This window comes from Cylas formicarius, unplaced genomic scaffold, assembly GCF_029955315.1.
Source record: "Cylas formicarius isolate icCylForm1 unplaced genomic scaffold, icCylForm1.1 PGA_scaffold_3__17_contigs__length_32017465, whole genome shotgun sequence".
Lineage (NCBI taxonomy): Eukaryota > Metazoa > Arthropoda > Insecta > Coleoptera > Brentidae > Cylas > Cylas formicarius.
In genome coordinates this window covers 27,761,129-27,782,261 of record NW_026844326.1, presented here as the reverse complement: position 1 = coordinate 27,782,261, position 21,133 = coordinate 27,761,129, and the positions used below count along the sequence as shown (strand labels likewise).

Sequence of the window (21,133 nt, the reverse complement as noted above, 5' to 3'; positions counted from 1 at the left end):
TAAATCCAAATCCGCCCCCTTGCCGCCTCACCCCCGAGGGGGCACGCATGTAAAGCGACACGCGATTGACATGAGAATGTATAGCGTCGGCGTCGGGTCGGCATCACGCGACGCACTTATTATTAAGTTTCGATGCAACCTGATACTTTAATGATAATTGGAGCTCTCGGTCCCAAATCTAATATACGTTTTTCTTCGTCCCCGGCTTTTATCGGATTATTCAATTTGTTTTGGGCAAACGAATCGGACAGCAAAATTCACCCCCCCCCCTTTTTTTTTGCTTAATTAAGTTGCGCCAGTACCAAAACGTTAATCAAATTTCATGTCATCTCGTAAGAATAAAGCAAGCCAAAACTAAATGATGGTTTTTGAAATGTGCCAAATACGCTCACCCTTATAAAAACAAAAAAGGCCACCGAACCCAATTTTAAAGTTTCCCAATGACGATCCTATCCCACAAGTTTTTGTTTTGATTAGAATTTGAGCATGTATTAGTTTTTTCCAAAGTTTGGAAAATGGCAAAATGCAATTGGAGCGTGTTCCTTTCAGATCTATTAAAATCGGAGAATCCGGAACCAAACCTTATCGTGTTAAATGAAAAATTCTTGTCTGGAACATATTTATTTTATAACGGCCAAATTTTTTGAACAAACGTCGGGATTAGCTATGGAAACGCTACGTTGATGATACTTTGCTTATTTGGCCTCATGGTAGAGAATGACTACAACATTTTCTTAGCTATACAAGTTACATATCTTAACATATGTTTTACAAAAATTAAATTCGAACAAAAAATGTTCAGATTTTCACAATATTTTTATGACAGCTGTTTCGGCAACACCGCGCCTTTATCAAATACAAACTATGACTATATTCCGACACTTACGAGGTTAGCGCCAAAATTTCCCGGCCTGACATAGATGCAGCCCCAGTATCACGACGAAACTTTGTCTTCTTTTAAATATCTATCTTAGTAGGCTGCGAAAAAAAAATTGAAGTCTTGCGACAAATAGTTTTTTATTGACAGTACTTTAAACACGACGTGTCCGAAATGTCTCAAATAACGCAAATTGAGTATAGAGCAGTCATAAGGATTTTGACAATAGAAGGGTTGGCACCTAAAATTATTAAAGAAAGGCTGGATGGTGTGTACGGTCAATGTTCTCCTTCGTATTCTGTAGTGAAAGATGAAAGAAAGAAAAGAAAATTGGCATCGATTTTTCTGTAACTTTTTAAGAACTTTTGCAATATGTCGCGAAGATATAATCAGCAATCACAGCCAATAGTTTTAAATATCTTGGAGATTTTTCGATTTCGAAAAATATTTTCGCAAATAATAACGAACGATGAATCCTTTACCTATAGAATGTGTCAAAAGCAATCATATCTATTTTCGGTTTCCAAAGATATATTTTTCTGAATGGAAATCTTAAAATCTCCCCCAGGGTAAAATTTTTCATTTTCGGTCTAAAATATTGTTATTTTTCCTGCATAATTTGTGACTGAAAATTTTCCATCTTGAACATAAGAGAAATCGTTGTTGATAGGGGGGCGTTTTTGCGCCTATGTAGAACTAGAGCAGACTCCAGCAGATCTTTAATCTTCAGTGGTAGTCAAAACAAGATTACAACCAGCGGTCATGAGTTTTTAAAAAGAACTTAAGGTACAGTAACATACTGTCAACAAGTAAAGTGCTTCTGATTTAAATTTTGTTTTGAATGTACAGTTAATGAAATTTTTGCTGTAGTATAAATATTTTTAAATATTTAAATGTATTATAAATGATTTCTTTTTTTTGCAATTTTCAAAGATGGTGATCCCCCCAAATCAAGTAATCGGTAATGTTAATTCTGTACATTATTGACTTTTTTATACTAGTTTTTAATTTTCTTGGTTAAATTTTCCAATACCTACGGTTTTTTAACGAAATTGTCCGTCCATACATTGGCGGTTAAAGAATGAGCGTTCTGTCTATACGTGCTTGTTGAACATTTTTTTTACTTAGATGTTTCCAGTGCAATATCTAGCACCTCAAAGTTATATTTACACTTTTAGAGTCACATTTCGTGAATTCGCAAACTGTTTGCGCCATGCTGGTTGTTGGAAGCCGAAAGGCCTTATAAAACTGTTTATGTTGTGTCATTATCGTCTCTCTCCTGCCACAAATCAGAAGTGGGATCATCCGCTCGGAAACAAATAAAACAGACTCTCGACCAATTTAACCAAAGCAAACTTGCACATACGCGTATATGTATACGTAACGCTGGCGGGTAAAAAAAAATCCGCATCCGCCGCCCCCCCGCCCCGCCAAACCGCAACAGATGTTATCCTTTGTGTCGGGACGCGAATTTTCGACCCCCTTGGCGGCACCGCGCGGTAAGCCGGGCCATAAACAACCCTCCCCCCATTCTCTTAAAATGTAATCCCCCTCTCGGAATGGATAAATTGTTAATAACGCAAATATACTCGTGTAGCGGTTGATGATGATAATTATGATCGGTGCGCGCGTAAAAGGATCATCCCTTATTGGCTTTTGATTATTTGACGGCCGTCGGCGAGAGGGAGAGGGGTAATTTTCGGAGCCGTCTCGTTTGTTGTTTGGGAGCTTACAAAATTTGCGGTCATAAAATTGGGTCCAATTCTTACAATTAGAAAGTAGTATGGTCTGTTCATAAATATAAGACAGTGACCAATTGCTTTTGGATGCTATGTGGTCATTAACATACAATGCAACAAGATTATTACCTAAAGTCTCGGAATTTAAATTCAGGTAAAATTGTGGCCCGTAATAGAAAATAATTTTATACCTACCTGTGTTTAATATTCTTTGGTTTGGTATGTTGGTTGTTTAATACAGCGTGTGTTGAATCGTGTGCGAATTATGCAAAATATGTGCGAGTCTAGTGTATCTCAGGAGATGCTCCCGCCCAAATGTAGAAAACACTATTCTATTGAAACTAAGGAAGTTGTAAACAACCTTTATTTGACTCTCATGGAACGTGGTGCCAGCAAGCAAGCATCTTTAGAAGAAACGGCCACATTGACGAAAATTCCAACATCAACTGTATGGAAAATTGTGAATAATTCCATTTCAGCGAGGAAAAAAAGAAGCGATGCTGATTTTTTTGTCGACTGTAGATGAAAGCAATCAAGATATAATACGTCGTAAAATTTACCAGTTAAAAGAGGAACAAAGCATGCCTACTTTAGATATCTTAATTAGGAGGCTTGAAAAAGATGGAACCGGTGTTAAATGTGGCTGAACTAGCTTATGGAAGTGTATTCAATATACGGGTTTTAGATTTAAAAAAAATGACAGAAGGCCAGTTTTAAGGGAGACTTTTAGAATTCGGAAATGGCGACTGAAATATCCAGAAAAATTAGGATTTACAGAGAACAAAGGCGAATTATTTGCTTGAATGAAACCTGGTTCGACACTTATGATATTCTGGAAAAGCGTTGGGTTGACTCAACTGATAAGTGTAAAACAAACGCGCCATCAAAAAGAGGTAAAGAATAATTACTTTGCATGTTCTCTGTCTGCGAAAAATATTAAAGATTCTTTTCTGGATTACCATGAAGACACCACCGCTGATTTATTTAAAAGGGAAACAGACTTTACCCCGACATACGATTGTTGTATTTTTCAAAAATGGAGCGAGCGGACGGCGGCGAATCCCACTTCTGAAATGCTCCTGGGGAGTCGATATCCCCGGTCAGTTTAAACGTCTTTCCGCGTATTCGTGGACGACGAAAATATGCCGTTCTCGTCCGGAGGCAACGATACAATAGCCGCATCCATTAGGATGACGGTAATTCGACACTCGAAACGTCGGCCTCCGTCCGTGTCAGAGACCGCCGTCCGGGGACCCCGGACCGCAAGATGCCGCACGCCTCGCGCTTCTTTGAAAAATCGAATTTATTTTGCGCATCGTTCTCCGCCCTCCCCCCGCCCCCGTCGCCGTACCTCCCTCACGATTTTTGACGTACACACACGTCACGGTTTATCCGATCAATCGGGGGATACTTTTTGACGTTGCGGAGGTTGAGGAAATTGCATCAGCGGGCGAGTTAACGGACATTTTACAGTGGCCGTTCAGGTTCAATGGGTGGGGGTTCGAGGGGGTCGGGGGCGGCCCCCGCATCGGATTAGAGTGTTACTGTCGGGTTTAGAGTTTTACAAGAACATGACGTGCTCCTGCGACCCTCTCGGGGGTTAAAACGGGACGATCCGCGGATAAGGGATGTTTTTTCTTTTTGCTGGCGATCGAGTTCGATCGCGGACATCTTACGCCGGGGGAGAAGAGCGGGCGACTTAAAACGATACCCGAAAATTTACGGATTTTCAGTCTTTTAGGATTTTTGAGAGCTAAATTACTGTCAAATAACAGTCAGTTACGGACATTTTTTTTTTCAAATCAAGAATTATTTGTTTTTTTTTTGTAGCAATTACAAAATATTTTAAAGAACGCGCTTTTTGCAAGAAAATTTCTCTCGCGACCTGTTTTTCCCGCGTATTTAGTTGGTGGTTTGTCAAAGGACTGGAAGTAATGGAAAATACGAGTATTAGGTTTAAATGGACGGAAGAAAAGAAATTACGAAGCTATGAATACTTCGGGAAAATCTCACACTTCACAATATTTGACTGAAGTAGTTTGTGACCTAATTTCTTCATGTAAATCACATTATGACGAGGCCAAATCTTTTCTGATAGATAACGCAACCAATATGTCAACCAAAAGTCATAACTTATACGAGATGTCAAAGAACATGTATTCCAAATTGTTAAGTATTTTTGCGATAACCATCTAGCTATAAAATAGCGTTGCTGATTGTTTAATGATGTACGTACCTCAGAGCGATATATTATTAAAAATCTGTGAAGAAATCCAAAACCAAATTGATTCCACCATTTACCAAAACGAGTCAAACATGGAGCACAAGAATATTTAAGCAATTTAAAGCTAACCTCAGTTGCTCTTGATATTTTGCAGAGAAAAATCGCTACTATCTCAGATTCTGTAGAGCATAAATAAATGTTGAACCTTCAAAAGCAAAAATATGAGTTAATAGCCGAAACAAAGAATCTGGCTTTAGAAACAATTATTAATTTATATGGAAAAACTGAAATTTTGCCATTAGTAATTGCAGTAGTTGGCCATTTAAAAAAAAAATATGTTTTCGGATGAAATAATATAGAAGGTAAATGGAAACGGATGAGTCAGAAATTGCTAATCAGCTACCAATTATAAACCAATTCCTGTGTGCACCTGATTTGCTCAGTGTCAGTAGAACTAACTATAAAATAAGTGAGTGGCTGAATAGAATACAGTGCTGCAAAACAATCGGAAATATGCTTTGAGAAAAAAAAAATGTCTATAAATTGTACAAGCTGTTCCAAGATGACCGAGAAGTGCTTCGAGTATTGGAAAAAACGTTGGCACAAGTGTTTTATATCTGGAGGGGTTAGTTTGAAGCGGACAAAATTAATTTTGATAAATGAATAAGTACTTTTTGATAAAATTTACATATCATCTCACTTTTTGAACACACCTCGTATCAACATATTTGTTTGGATGGATTTCTTCTTCTTCCTCTTATTCCTATCTTAAATCCATACTTGTGTTTACTGGGTTATATTTCATCTTATTTGTGATTCTGATAACCAGCTATATTGCCATCTTTTTTGTGGTTTTCCTCTTGATCTTTTCTCCTCGAGTTTTCCATCTCTTGTGATCTTTGCTAATCTGTGGTCTTCCAATATAGTTACGGGTTGATTTCAATTTCTTCTTCTCTCTCGTCCCCATCTTACTATATCTTGATTATTACATTGTTGCCGGATATCTTCGTTTCTTACATAGTCTCGTCTAGTCTTTAAAATTATGCATCTTAATGTTTTCATTTCAGTCGTCCTTAGCGCTTGTTTTGTTTTCTTTGTATTGGTTCTGATTTCTATGGCATACGTAAGTATTGGTCTTATACATGTTTTATAGATTCTTGTTTTCGTTTCTATTCCTAGATGTTTATTTCTCTTTTTTTATTTTAGTGGAGTAGTTGTAAATGAGTTCTTATTATTTTACGAGATATTTTTTTTTTTTTAGTAAGTATACTATGTCATTAAGTCGTATTATATCAAACGTTTTTGATGGCATCTGTTGTTGATCTGTTCTTTGTAAAACCTTTCTGTTCTTCGCATATCGGAATTCTTGCTCTTAGTTCTGCTATGATTTTGGTGAAAATTTTCGATATTGTATCTAGCAAAGATATTCTTCTATAGTTTGATGGCTTGTTCTTGTCTCCTTTTTTAAATATTAATTTGGTCACACTTTTATTCCATTCTAGAGGTATCTTTTCTTCTTTAGTTATTTTATTAAAATGGATGTATTTATTTCTAATTAAAAATTAGAACCACAAATACCAAGGAAACTTTTTTATGTCATATATTTTTCTTCATCTAATTACGACCTAAAATATCGAAATTTCATGATTGCAAATCATTAATTTATTTACAGTAATTTTAAAATTGATTTTTCTAAACTTTCTATTGTAAAGTAGTAAATGAACAGATATTTATTAATTTATTTATTAACAACCGCTTGGGGCATATAATTATCGAAGACGTCAGCGTAAATTTTATTTTAAAATATGACGCGCGCTCGAGAGGGCGCTGTAAGCGCGCCGCTGACGCGCATTAGCGTCACCCGGCGGCTTTTCCACGAGATCAAATTGGTTTTAATCACACATCTTCTTGCCTAAGTGATTCCGTAAAACGGCAAAGTGCAGCGCCCCCTCCCGGCGGCGACGGCGACGCGACCTTATATCAAGTTAAAATAAATAATCCTACCATTTGATGTCGGCTTTTAGCAACATTACGCGTCTATTTAGCGTCCCTCTGACGTTTTAATTTACTTTACGGAGAGTTTCCGTCGGAGCGTGTTTTTTTTTGCCTCCATCTTTTTCGTTTCCTACTAAAATCGTCTTTGCTGGAATTGGGGGGCGGGAGGGGGACTCCGGAAAATAAACCGGCCTAATGGAATTAAATTTCGAAAATAAAACTCGGAAATGGAAACGTTTAGGATATTCTGAAAGCTCGACTCACCTGGACTCTGGCCTCCGTCAGGTTGATCTTCATCGCCAGATCTTCCCGGGTAAAGACGTCCGGATAGTGAGTCTGCGCGAATGCCGTTTCCAGTTCTTCCAACTGTAACGTGAAAACGATGAATTGGAAGTAGAAAATGAGTTATCAATTTTGAACTCTTTATTCGTTATTGAAATTGCAATTGAAAGTCAAGAGTGAGATGAAGCGCAAAATGCAAGCGCTAGAAGAGATTAGAAAAATGTAAAGTCTAAAAAACATCTGCTGACGACATTAGTTCGATTATTATTATACGAGGATAGCGCCAAAATCACGATCCAGCTCCAGGATCACGATAAAATTTTATCTTCGTTTAAATATGTATCTTAGTAGGCTGCGAAAAAAAAATTGAAATCTCGCGTCAAATAGTTTTTTTTTATTGACAGCATTTTAAACAAGACGTGTACGAAAAAATGTCGCACATAACGCAAATTGAGTATAGAGCAGTCATAAAATTTTTGACTATAGAGGGGTTAGCACCTAAAATTATTAAATGGATGATGTGTACGCCCAAAGTTCTCCTTCGTATTCTGTAGTGAAAGATTGGGAAAAACGGTTTCGAACGGGGCAGGAGTTTCTTGAAGATGATTCACGAACTGGTCGACCAATGGAGGTCATAACGGCAGATATTGTTGCGATTGTGGAAGAGGTGGTATTAAGTGATCGACGTTTAAAGGTCAAGGAAATCTCAGAAATTCGTCGATTCCTGCATGAGCATAAGGTTAGTGCAAGATGGGTTCCTAAAAACCTTGCCGCTATTCAAAAATAACTGAAACTGTTATTTTTTGGATAATTCTATTAATTTAGCCTAAAGCCAGAGCTTTCGAAAATCTTATAAATACCAACAATAAATTGTTTAATCGATAGAAAAATGGTTACTAATCAATAACGTTTTTTTTATTAGATGCGTTTCAATAAATAATTATAATTATTATATATAACATTATAAATAAGGGCCATTCGGTTACGACGGCCATTCTGGAGCACAAAATTTTGGTAAATTTAGTCAAAAATAAATCGACTTGATGGTTAAAAGCCACAAAAAATAATAAAAAGCTTGAGTACGGCCGCCTTGTCCCATCAGAGGCAGCGTCCAGCGTCTTCTATCGACTCCCTCCCCACATAAACTCACCTGCTGCAACGTGAAGGTGGTCCTGTTCCTCCTCTGCTTCCTCCTAACGAACGTGTCGTCGTGGATGGCCGGATGGTAGGAGTAGCTCGTGTCTGCAACAGAAGATTCCGCCAATTAATCAACCGAAAACGTCTATTTAATTTGCCCCCTTTTGCGCCACCCCGCGCCCCCCCTCGCTCGAGCAAATCGAATTCTCCGCCGTCGAGAAGTTTTATCGAAACTTTCTAAAGTGATTAAGGGGAAGAAATGACCGCGACCGGAGGAGTTGCGGGAAAGTTCCAAAGTGGATTCCGCGCAGAAACGAGATAACTCCATGTTAGCTGAAACTCCGTTAGGATTATCGGATTTTCTGGACGTACGTAGCGCGCGGGGCAAGGGTATTACACGGAATTTATTTACAGGGAAAAATAGTTTACCGTGGTCGTAATTTGGCCTGGTCACGTCGCTGAACTAACCGCACGGTCAGTTTGAAGCGGCGACGTTGCATCCTAACCTGCACGCCGGCGTGTGCCTTTTTTTCTACTTTCACCGGGTTTGCGTTCGATCGATTGTTGCAGAGTTATTCTTGCCTGAATCTATTTAAAACCTCCCAGTTATACAAAACCTCCAAAGTTTCAACCTGCTCGCCCGAGTCTGACAGAGAGAGGGCTTTCATCAAGTCCTAGGTCGTTTTCTAGGTAGGTATATTCTGCTGTTCGCTGTGTTTTTACTCCATGATTGAGCAAACAAAATCACCCCTTAAAACTGAATCTTGGCAAGACACAACACCTGATGATATCAACTAATAAAGCTATAAGTGTTGTTAGCGATCGACCTAATTGCTCGGAACATGTTGGTGAATTGAAAGCAAAACTTAGCAGTGTACTGTTCGCTCTGAAGCGACTGAGAGGATTGATTGATGATAAGCACCTAATTATGGTAAATCATGCATACTCATGTATCATATCATATATATCATCAGTGCATACTCACTTAAGTTCTGGGGCTTATTATATTACTGTTCGTTCTGAGACAACTTAGAGGACTGATTGATGATAAGCACCTAATTATAGTATGTCATGCATACTCATATATCATATCATATATATCATCAGTGCATACTCATTTCAATTGTTGAGCTTATAATATTACTGCTCGCTCTGAGACGACTTAAATAGCTGATTGATGATAAGCATATAATTATAGTATATCATGCATACCCATATATCATATCGCATATATCAGTGCATACTCATTTAAGTTGTGGAGCTTATTATATTTATAAAACTACTCATTGCCATATATTTGGTTGTATCGTGCATGTATACCAAAAAATTATCATAGCACAAAGCTATTCACAGATTCAAGATGTCTATCGGCAACAGTCTTCATTTTGACTTGCATAATCTTCTGCGTGTCAACAAAAGATCCTTAGACGACATATCGTTTGAAAAGAGAGTCAAATATCACCTACTACTTCACTGTTTCTGCCCTATCGTTAAATTTAAAGATAAAGTAAAAACGAGCACAGATCTCTTCATAGTTTAATACTTAGTTTAGTTTAACACTTTGATGTCCACCGCCAGATTTGTTTTTATTTGTTTTATAGTGATTACAACTACTCCTTGCAAAACGTAGTCAATATAAAAAAACTAAACTAAAAAAACATTCAAGACTCTCTACTGAAATCATATGAAGTAAACTGATCAAAAGTCACATCGAAACTGCAACCAATTTGAAGAGGTGCGTTCTTACCTGAAATCGGCCTAAACATAAGTTAAAAATTTGACATGAGATCTAAAGGCTCCAAAAATTTATTACGTAGATCACTCCTGTGTCGATGATGCTCGAATTACAATTCGCTTCGTCAGCACAGTGATATTTTTAAATTTGCTTAACTCGATTAATATTAATATGTAACAAACATTGCAGAACTCTTGCTTAAATTTCATCTAACTGTCTAATTTATATGTTTATTACAGTGTTATTGTTTTTCTTTTTTCTCTTTTTTTCATTCTCGTTTCTTAACAATATTGTGATTGTTTTATTATATATTGTCCTTTAATTGGTGTGAACTGTTGGGCAATAAAATTCATTATTATTATTATTATTATTCAGCGTTAATTTCATATCCCTTCGCAAAGTTTGAACTATGCCGTCTCTACATTGCGAATTTACAATTGAAACGCTATTCACTCGCAACGTTTATGCTGCGACGCGGTGTTGCCAAGCCGTTCACTTATTTCGACGTTAGTCGACGAATACTTTTAAAGTGGGGCGATGCTAGCGCCCTCCATCGGCGTATATTGATTCGTGTTCGCTTTTTTTTTGCTCTAGTCCCCGTAAATCCGCCGCACTTTAATTTCAGCTACGCGTAACACAATTAAACCCGATGCCGCGGATATATTAATTAAAATCTCATGGTTAATTCAGGGAATTCGTATGTTTAATCTCGTAATCTGTTCTGTTCCCCGCAAATTTAAAACCACCCCGCATAAACATCGCGTCATTAATTATGCAAAGCGCAACCCCGCCCCTCCATTACACCACCCCCAAGCCAACCCCCGGTCCGCATTTCCTGCGATTTGCGATCGCGACTCCCAACTCTGTGGTGGTGAGATTTCAGCGACCATTTCAGCACGTAGGAGTTCACCAAGGATCGCTTCTGGGGCCAACTTTCCCTTATTCTTGGAATAATTAGGCTTTCCAACCTGACGGAAACATAGCGACCCTTTCTATATTCCAATATTTATTAAAGGGTTTATTTGCAAATGTGATTTCACGGAGCCACGGAAAGTCAGGTGCTCTGATTCTCTAAAATACCTTGCCATATTGTTTTAGATAAAGTTAAACTGAATTTAAACATTGAATGACTTATGACAACTGCAATTGCTGATGAGTTTATTTGTCGCACGCCCTTTCATGTTCTTTTAGCCTAGTTGTTATTTTTGTAGTAGCTATGCTACAAATGCTCAAAATTTTTAATCCTACCAACATACCAAATTGCCTATTTTTACCGCACGCCATTTTGTTTCGTTATTACCCGGTATAGTTTTATTATCTGCATATGCATGATTCCAACATGCTTTTGTATGTATATGTTTATGATTAATATATTTTTTAATGATTGAACTGAGGTGAGTTAACCTTGAAGAAAATCCATTTATCAAAATACATAAGAACTAAAAGTTCAGATTTCCACGGAATTATACATATTCACATGACAATTGTTGTTGCTTAATAGCATTTATAGACCAAAATTATTTTGAATTTAATAGACAGATTTACATCTCTAAGGATTATGCGAAACCCACATAATCCTTCGCTAGCCTAGATTCTTGTGGATAATTTGGAAAATATCATACAAGAACATCCTTTAAGTAAAAGTTTTCTATGGTGGTATAGATACGTGGATGATGTCTTTGCTTGCTTTGTTGGAACGGACAGACAATTGAATTCTTTTTTAAATTACATTAACTCAGTATCGAGATTGAACAGGGTAACTCTATTAATTTTTTAGTCTTAACTATTACGAAAACGCAAAAAAAAAGATTTCTCCGTTTACCATAAACCTTCACACAGGGATACAGTCATACATAACAGCTCAAATCACCCTTATACACACAAAATGGCTGCATTTCACCCTTTTATACACAGACTTCCTAATACGCCACTCTCAATAGAAAATCATCACTAAACAAATAGCACTGAACAACGGCTGCAATCCGTACATTATCGATAAAATTTTAAATAAAAAACAAATCCAGACAACAGTAAACTTTATTTATCCGAAACCTAATACAGAACACGAACAATTTAAAACAATTACATACATAGGAGAAGCTAGTGAAAAGGTTTCAAAACATTTGTCAAAATGTGGTTTAAAAATAGCTTTCACAACTAGCAACACAATAGGAAAATATTTAAAAAACAATAAAACGAAATGTCCAAAATCTCAAAAATGAGGTGTCTACAGGTTGAAATGCGGATCGTGTTATTGGACAAACAGGTAGATCCTTCGAGAATCGCATTAACGAACATAAAAGAGCGTTTAAAAACAATAGTCTAGATTCGAATTATGCTACAAACTTAAACACAGAAAAACACATTTTTGACGACAATTTTGATGTTTTACATACATTCACAAAAAGTAGAAAATTGAATTTATTGGAAGCCATGGAGATTAACAAAATGAGACATTCAAATGTATTGCTTAGCAATCAATTCGATTTAGATACCTCTCCATTATTAAACTTAAATTCTAACGACAACATTAATTAAGGTTTTATTGTCATTTTTAGGTATATATAGAAGCAGGTAGTTTGTAAATATTACTTTTCATGAAGACGCGGTGTGAACTTTTAGTTCTTATTTATTTTATGGGATAAAAAATTAAAAAAAAAAACTTCTTAATTTTTCTATTTTATTATCGTATAAGACCAAAATATATCAATTTCAAAATATCTATAGAGACTTCTCTTATATTCATAGATTCACAGATAGTCAATATGAGCAGCCCATGTAAGTTTATAAACGAAAAGAGAAAATCCAAGTTTATATATTTGCTCGAATTTCTCACGCAACATTAGAGTAAAAAATATACAGGGTGACCCATTTAAAAATTAATTTTCTTCATTTTTTTCCTAAACCCTACATTCAACTGTTTTTCTGTTTTCACCATCGCAATCATTGAAAGAACTCGGGTCTGGTAGGATTAATAGAATATTAGCAACGGAATCTCAAAGGTTTTGGCAATATTAAATTACACTAAGAAAAAATATATTCAATAAATTCATAGCTAGGAATATCTATATGTAATTACATTTTTATTCTGAATCTGAAAATTTATTTTTTTTTTCACTAGGATTTATGTGGTTCTGTATAGAAATATTGTTGTTAATTACAATATCCATGAAATTTATAACAGTGGGACTTAAAGTAGGAGTAACATTTACCTTTAATTTAACTTGTTTTTACAAATGTTCTACGCGGTTCGTCATGCAATGATATGGAAGAGGACGTGAATATTTCTGGATTTCAGTTTTTGAACTTGGTGAGGCCGGTGCTTTGTGTGGCAGACGGTCGTGATAGCTTGCGTTATCCATGAAAATAACCCTGTTATTGGGAATATTTTTCAAACCAATTTGCCAAAAGTTCGGCACTTGTATCCTCATGATAATCCAAGCTGGAAAACCGCAAGCTATTTGGGACAAATCCGTCTTCTGACCCAGCATGTGTTATGGTGATGCGTTTTCCATTATTTGAAGATGCGTCTGTCTGACAGTTTTGACAGTAATTAAATCTCCAAGCGGGTAATCTGTGTGCTACACGCCTTTTGTATATTTTGCGCTACATAAATCCGATTTTTGAAACAACTCTATGGAGGTGATACGGCTTATATTTACATTGGTTGCATCTCCTTCTAGCTTCTTTTCACTATACGGTTTTTGTAAGAAGACAGGTTTCTTTTAAAGCCTTTTGTTTAACCTGTATTATCCCAAGCATAAAAAAATAAAAAAATACTTTTTTGCCCTTTTTTGTTGCACACAAAAAATATTTGTGTGTAAACGAACCACTGGGGAAAAACATTAAATAATGTTTCGGGGCACATACGATGTAACATATAATTTATACATAAATATACATAAAGATACAAAAAAAGCGGTTTCATTTTTGGTGATATTTTACAAAGCATGAAGTATGTAAATAGCAATGGTGGGTAAATGGTTATATTCTCCTTATTACAAACAGATTCTATATCTCCTTCGGGTTTTATTAGTATGAACAATCATGAGGTGACCTTGATTATCATAACGCACTTCATCTATGGCAGGTGCAAGATTTCTTTGAGTAATTGTTTTATCAGTTTTTAAAGTCGCAAAGCAATGTAAGATTTAAAATCTGCCTGGGAAATCTTTTGTTCGTTGACAATATTATACAATTTCCATGCATTCACTACTAAACTATCCAGTGAGTTACAAAATAGAGGTCACCACCATTTTTTTCAAAACCTATAATTAGCAATTCCATTGTCATGTAAATCTACCCCACCCATATGTCTATTGTATTGGGCAATTACATAAGGTTGGAGTATATCTACATCTTTCCGTTATTTTCTATTATAGCGTTTTACATTTTGGACAGGATCTACACTAGAAACATTACTGGCCGCAGTTACAACTGAATTGTCGTGCTAACGGACAACAGAAATTTTTGATTCGGATTCATATGCTAAAAGATAGGATCCGCGGTCTTTTTTTCCAAGTACCGGTGGCAAAATAACCATTAGTTATTAAATATACAAATAGTTTGAATGATGAAAGAAAATTGCCAAAAAAACAACAACAGAAAGTAGACTCATGACACTGTCACCGTCAAGACCAAGGTCAGAATGAGGTTTACTTTGAGCACCACCATATCGAAGTGAAAAAAATAGGTACCCATCAGAAGCACAAAGGCACCAAAGCTTGAAGCCAAAACGAACTGGCTTAACCCTTATAAACTTTTTGCAGGAATGGCGGCCAAAGCAGGGTACCAGTTGTTCATCTATGGATAAGTTGAACGAAAATATGGCTAACTGAAGATTTTGTTTATTTATTACTTCAAAGAAGGGTCTAACTTTTGAAGATCTATCATTTTTATCCAGCAGATTATTCAGATAAGTGCAAGTTTTGCTATATCAATTGGAATCAATTGCTGCTCATACATTTTTTTACAATATCAATTCCGACAACGAGAATTTATGGCGGTTATTGTCTTGAGCATATTTTACCGAAAATTTTAAAATCAAATCACTTCGTCATCAAAAAACATAAAAATATTTCAAGCGAAGTTTTTCAGAAAGCCTAGTTTTTAGTTCCTCACATGATCTAAATTAATTGGCTACAGGTGTGTGAATGTACTCAATCTGACCTTTCTTCCACTTGACAGTAGAAGCAAGCCTGTCAGTTGCAGAAAGCATACGTCTTCTTTTGAATTCCAGGGTTTCATCATCTGATGAGTCCGATTCAGGTTCAGTAGTTGATTAATTACAGAAATGTTGAAGAACAGCTGTATCATTCGGTGTATGTAACTCGTAAGTTCCAACTGTAACAATTGGTTCGCCAAACTCTTGTAGATTTATGTTATAGTTCATATCTTCTTCGTCAGTCAAGGTATCCACGTCGGGTGGAATATATACCCGCGTCAATATGTTCTGTAAATTTTTTTTACGTTATTTTTAGCATAAATTTACAAGGAATGGAATGCTACAATACATAAGAATACGTAAATCCACTGTACTGTAACTGTAACGTTCACTGACAAGGCACAAACTAATACTAAAGAACACGCTAATTGCGCTGACTTGTCTAGACTTGCAACAACAAAATTTTGTTTCACAGATAAAACCAGTGGTGCATTCACGCACCAGTAAATATTTTCAAAAAGTAAAGCATAATCAATATAGTATTTCCAATGTATGTTTTCTGCGATGTAATCTACATGCTATAGACTTAACAAAAATGGCAATACAAATCCAAAATATATATTTTTTGGATTTACTTGAAAATGTGATACAAATTTATGTAAAGCTTTTGTTAACTTTTGAAGTCATATACAAGATTTTTCCTTTACACATAATTTAGCGATTTCTACGGTTTTATGTCCTTTAGTAGTGATAATAATAAAATTTCTAAATGGATGTGAAAAAATATATCCTAGATGTGACAAAAAAATCATAGTGGTGCATTAACACACCAATGTGTTAATGATAGTACCACAAACGTAATTCGGCAAGAGGTAGCTAAAATGTCACTACAAAGTTGGTCCAACTGTGAAAAACGAGTAACAAAACAAAAAAATCTTTATCGAGAACGATTAGTGGTGGAGTTGATTATTGGACTAGGAGACGACAGTAGCAATAGTGACGATTTTTAAAGTGCCTGATACTTTATTGGTATTATATTTAATATTTTGTATATTAATAATGATACTACGTAGAAATGTAATGAATTGGAATGTAATAAATTGTTATTTTGTACTAATGGTTTTATTAACATGTTTCAAGAATTGGCCGGCGATAAAGATTGGAAATATACTATATATAATATATACTAGGACGGTTATGGGTGAGGGTCTGCTCGGCAAGGTGTTCTATAAGGGGCTGCGGTTTTGGAGTAATAAACAGCAGGCAAAGTTAATCACGGGGTCAGTTGTAAAAGCACTATATTTCTGGTCGGAGTATAATTCCTCCTGTCCCGTTTAAAACTCATACCGGCCGATACAAACGCACGGAATACGAAACGAACGCGTTAATTTGGACAGACGCGTGTCGACACCGGTCGAAATCGGAACGGACGGACCGAGCGTTCTCGCCCTCTTTGTGAAATCGACAATCATCGTATCGCGCGACCCAGGTCAAATTGGCCGTGATTGCACGGCCTCCGATGATGATTCGGATTACGTTCGGAATTCGAATTTCTCCTCTCGTTGTCGCGTTCGCGCAGTTATAAGGTTTAATTTGCGCCCAGCGCCGATTGATGTATATTGATGAGGCTTAGGAATGAAATGTCGACGGAAAACGCGCCTCTGGGATCGGTAATCGATCTCGAACGAGTGCCGGTGGTCTGTGATTTCGTGGCAAGTGGTAAACGAATTGACGAACATAAAAATGAACGTAACAAATATAGAGTCGAAACTAAACGCCGCCACTGTTACTGACGCTCTCGAGATTGCAAATATTTTTAATAAATTCTTTAAAATTAAAACGAAAGGTACAATAATCAACACAAACAACAGAATAACATGAATTATACAACTTATGTTCTACAAAAATTAAAAAATAAGTGTTCGGGTAGGGATAGCATTCCAAATTTTTTAATCGGAAATAGTATATAAATAGTACACCAAACCAAAGAATATTAAACACAGGCAGGTATAAAATTATTTTCTATTACGGACCATAATTTTACCTGAATTTAAATTCCCAAACTTTAGGTTGCATTGTATGTTAATGACCACCCTTGGATAATCCCATTCAAAAGCAATTGGTCACTTTCTTATATCTATGAACAGACTTTAATTTTTTTCATAGATTGTTTAAAAATTATATTTAAACCTTAACGTCGTATTCACTTAATAAAACACTATCTGGTCAAAATGGAACTAATAGGTCTGTTGACACTCGTGGAGGAATTAAGGCCTTGACGACGCCATTTCGAATTTGTCGCACGGATCGCGATAAATCGCGGCTTTGATTTGATTTTTTTTTTCAAAGCGCGAACAATGGCGCTGATGACAGTAATCCGCGAGCGCCGATACCGCGACAGTAACCTTTGAACCCGCGGGAATGCCGTGCCCATTGTCTCACGTCTTGGGTAGGGCGGACCGATTAAGAGTCTAACGGCGAAAAAAAATCACTCCGGCATCGATCGGGAAATACCGACGACGCTACGGTTTTTATTGCGCCTCCACCCCGTCCGCACGGTCTCCCTAGGGGGGAGGCACCCCCTAATAACAAATTTCGGCACCACATGTCGAGATCTACTTATCGTATTAGCTTGACCTCGTAAAAAGGAATATTTTCGACAACCTGTGATTATCGTCGATAATCCCCTTACCGGTGGGGTGGTGCGGGGCGGTTGATTAGCGCGTGACGTCACGTTCGGGTCGTTTCTGTTATCCAATAACGCGCGATGCGTGTGTGACGACGTGTTAAACAATCGAACAAGCTATTCTTACAGACGTACCATATCATCAATTTAAAAAAAAAGTTATTAATGCTTCTTCTCCACCAGACTCCTTGAAAAAGTCTGTCACCCTTCATGACTCTAAAATTCCTAGCCTCTACGGCCTCCCTAAGATTCACATTGTCAGCACCATTGGTTCTCCAACATATTCTCTATCAAAATATCTAGCTGTTATATGAAAACCCTTTACAGGGAAAACTGACATGGGTTCTCCATTAATACCATGATAGCGAATATATTTTAGGAAGGCTTCGAGAAGAAAGCTCTCGACACCTTTCATCTAAAACCAATACTCAGGTCTTCTTATCAATAGAAAATCATACCTAACATTGGGTGATTGTGTTTACAGAAAACCTATACACAGTGGTCCTTCCTTACATTCAAAACATTACTAATCAGATATTAAAAGTTCTTAACAAATATAACGTCAATACCAGATTTACCACTTCACCAATATGGCAATCAATAATCCAAGACGATGTTTAGGTCCACCCCCCTCAATCAATATATAAGCAGGCACAGTTTCTGTTAAGCTCTAAAAAAGTCAACAGGATGATAGTGATGGATGACTCGAAAGATGGAAAAAAAGACATGGTGCACGTCAACTGAAAGTTTGTGGAGAAATGTTGTATGCCGATGTATCTGCCGCAATAAAATTTGCAGAGAAAATGATTTGCAACCAGACCAGACTAGTCGATCTCATTGAATGTCTAAAGAAAATATACTTCAAAAATATCGTATATTCCAATAGCTTCAGTTTGGAATGAAGTGAAAGATAGTATCTTGGAAAAATCTGTGAAAATGTTACGGAAAATTCCGGTAAAAACGTCACATTGGAAAGGCCTAGGGGCCTTGGGGCAGCGTTAACTTATATAGAAGAAGAAGAAAATGCAAAGTACAGTAAAAATTATCTATTTTTTAAGACAGTAAACTAAGAAATGGGATACATATATATTCAGAAAAAAATTGAGCAATAAAAATTTTATAGATTATTTCATAAGTCGATAAAATATATGTACCATAAAGTTCTATTTTCCAAAAAAAAAATCGGGTTTACCAAAATTTTGATAGTTCGAAATCAATTTGGTCCACATTATTTCGGATAATCAGGGCTGTACTGTATATAATTATATTAACATAACATAAAGTTAATTAGTATATTGTTTTATTTAACATATTCTTATTATTGCTATTGCTATTATTAAGCAAGCTCCGATTTAAGGGGCAGCACTAAAATTAGTTTCCCGGCTTAAAGCAACTAATATTTTTAACAGTTTTTTTTTGTATCTTCTATAATATTCTATCCACCTAACATGAACCTTGAGATATACTTACAAGGATGCGATGGCGTGAAGGGGTACTCCAGCGTCGGTAACCTAGGCTGGGGTGCTCCGGGGTGCAGGGCAGGCGGGCAATGGTAGCAGAACATGCCCCTGCCACCGCTGCCCGCGATCTGCAACAAAAGTTTACAATAAGTTTGTTTGTAAAGGCGCATGGGACAATCAGTGCGCTTCGCCGGTCTAATTGGTCGAATTAGAAGTGAATTAGTTTCCATTGAATTAACGGCGTTAAATAGCAGACGGGTGACATCATCATCGGTAGCGTCACAGTTTAGATTGCTCGATAAGTGAAGCAGAAAAATAGATCTTTTTCAGGACAAGCCGTAGGTCTGCGAATTAATTATTGAAACTGCCTCCTTATTCGCCCGACTTGAATACTTGTGACTTTTTTCTCTTTCCGAACTTCAAAAATCACCTCAAGAGACGTCATTTAGGGACAAACCATTCAAACGGTTGGAACCGACCAGCTGAAAGTTATTCTAGTGTTGTATGGCTTGAGAAGGAAGTTTTTTTTAAGGGCGACAATGTACAATTTAATTCTATTAAAATAAAAAATTTATTTACCCGCCTTGCATGGCAAATTTTACTACCAATTGTTCCTAATTTATAATCTACAAGAATATACAAGACAGACTTGTATTCTTGGAGGATAGCGAACTTACCAAAAAGGCCATTTGAATTTCACTGAAGTAAAAAAATGATCTTGGATTCGAGAATTACGTGAGAAAGTTTAGTACTTTGGGGTACTTCGGGAGTATTTTAATTTTTTTCCCAAATATGGCCGAAAAACCTAAAAAATCATTTTAAGGTATTTGCGACGTTGCCAAAACGATTTTTCCGCCGAACATGCTTAAATTTGATGAATGCGGAGATCGTTTGTAGAAAATTCGCCGATCAGCATGAAGAAGTAACTCGATTAAATGTCGAGCACACACACACACACACACGTACTCATCACCGCTATGTAAAACAGCCACTCGGTAAGTCGATCATAGGGGCCTGCGATGCCTAATTTTATTAGAGTGGATATCCCTTACTAGGGGTCCCTCACAACGAAGACTATTTGCCCGCTACCGTCCGGACCACTTACGCAGTGGCGTCCTGTTTGCCTCTACATTACTTTTAAATTACTTACAAAATGCTCTTTTTTATCTTTTGCATTTACTATAACTGATAATAATATATTTTATCGTGGTGATCTGATGGTGATGCGGAGATACACAATAATAGGCCGAACCAAACATACAGGGTGGTTCATTCATAATCGGTTGTGTAGAATCCTGTCTTCAAAAAATTTAGATCTAAACGGACTCACTTGAGATAAAGAGTTTTAATGTGAGAGGTGTGTTCAAAAAGCAAGGTGACTTTTGTAATTGGGCATGTCCTTAACATATGTTCACAGTTTCAGCTAGTTTGCAAGTATCCTTTTTTTGTGAGACAAACTGGAACAAAAGTTTTATAGAAGTGAAACAAATGGTGTTGCAAAATCGTCGAACTAGTATCAGAGAAGTGGCTGAAGACGTCGGCATCTCTATTGGCTGAAACGTTTAGCAGCAAAAGTTGTTCCGAAACTGCCAAAAGGATCGTTGAAGGAGTATCGCTCGAGAGCTGTTAAACGAAGTCAGTGATGATACGCTCATAATGGTCATTAATGGTGACGAAGAATCGCCAATACCAAAAAAGCACGTCAAGTTCGATCAAATGTCAAGGTTTTGTTTACTGTTTCCTTAGATTGTCGAGAGTTCTTACCACAAGGTCGTATGGCCAATAAAGAGAAAACTTCCAGAATTGCTCACTCATCCAAAAACAAAACCAAAAC

The 21,133-nt window shown here is 36.7% G+C and overlaps 1 protein-coding gene across 1 annotated transcript in view; it reads right to left on the bottom strand.

Annotated features, from left to right (window-relative positions):
• The window catches only part of LOC132699397 (dorsal root ganglia homeobox protein), a 91,515-nt gene that overhangs the window by 53,828 nt on the left and 16,554 nt on the right, over window positions 1–21,133 (bottom strand). Inside the window, exons 2-4 of the mRNA XM_060666069.1 lie at window positions 19,310–19,427; window positions 8,268–8,359; window positions 7,100–7,201 (exon numbers count right to left, since the gene is read on the bottom strand). Of these exons, the coding sequence (XP_060522052.1) occupies window positions 7,100–7,201; window positions 8,268–8,359; window positions 19,310–19,403 (288 nt within the window). The 5' untranslated portion in view covers window positions 19,404–19,427. The remainder of the gene's footprint in view (window positions 1–7,099; window positions 7,202–8,267; window positions 8,360–19,309; window positions 19,428–21,133) is intronic.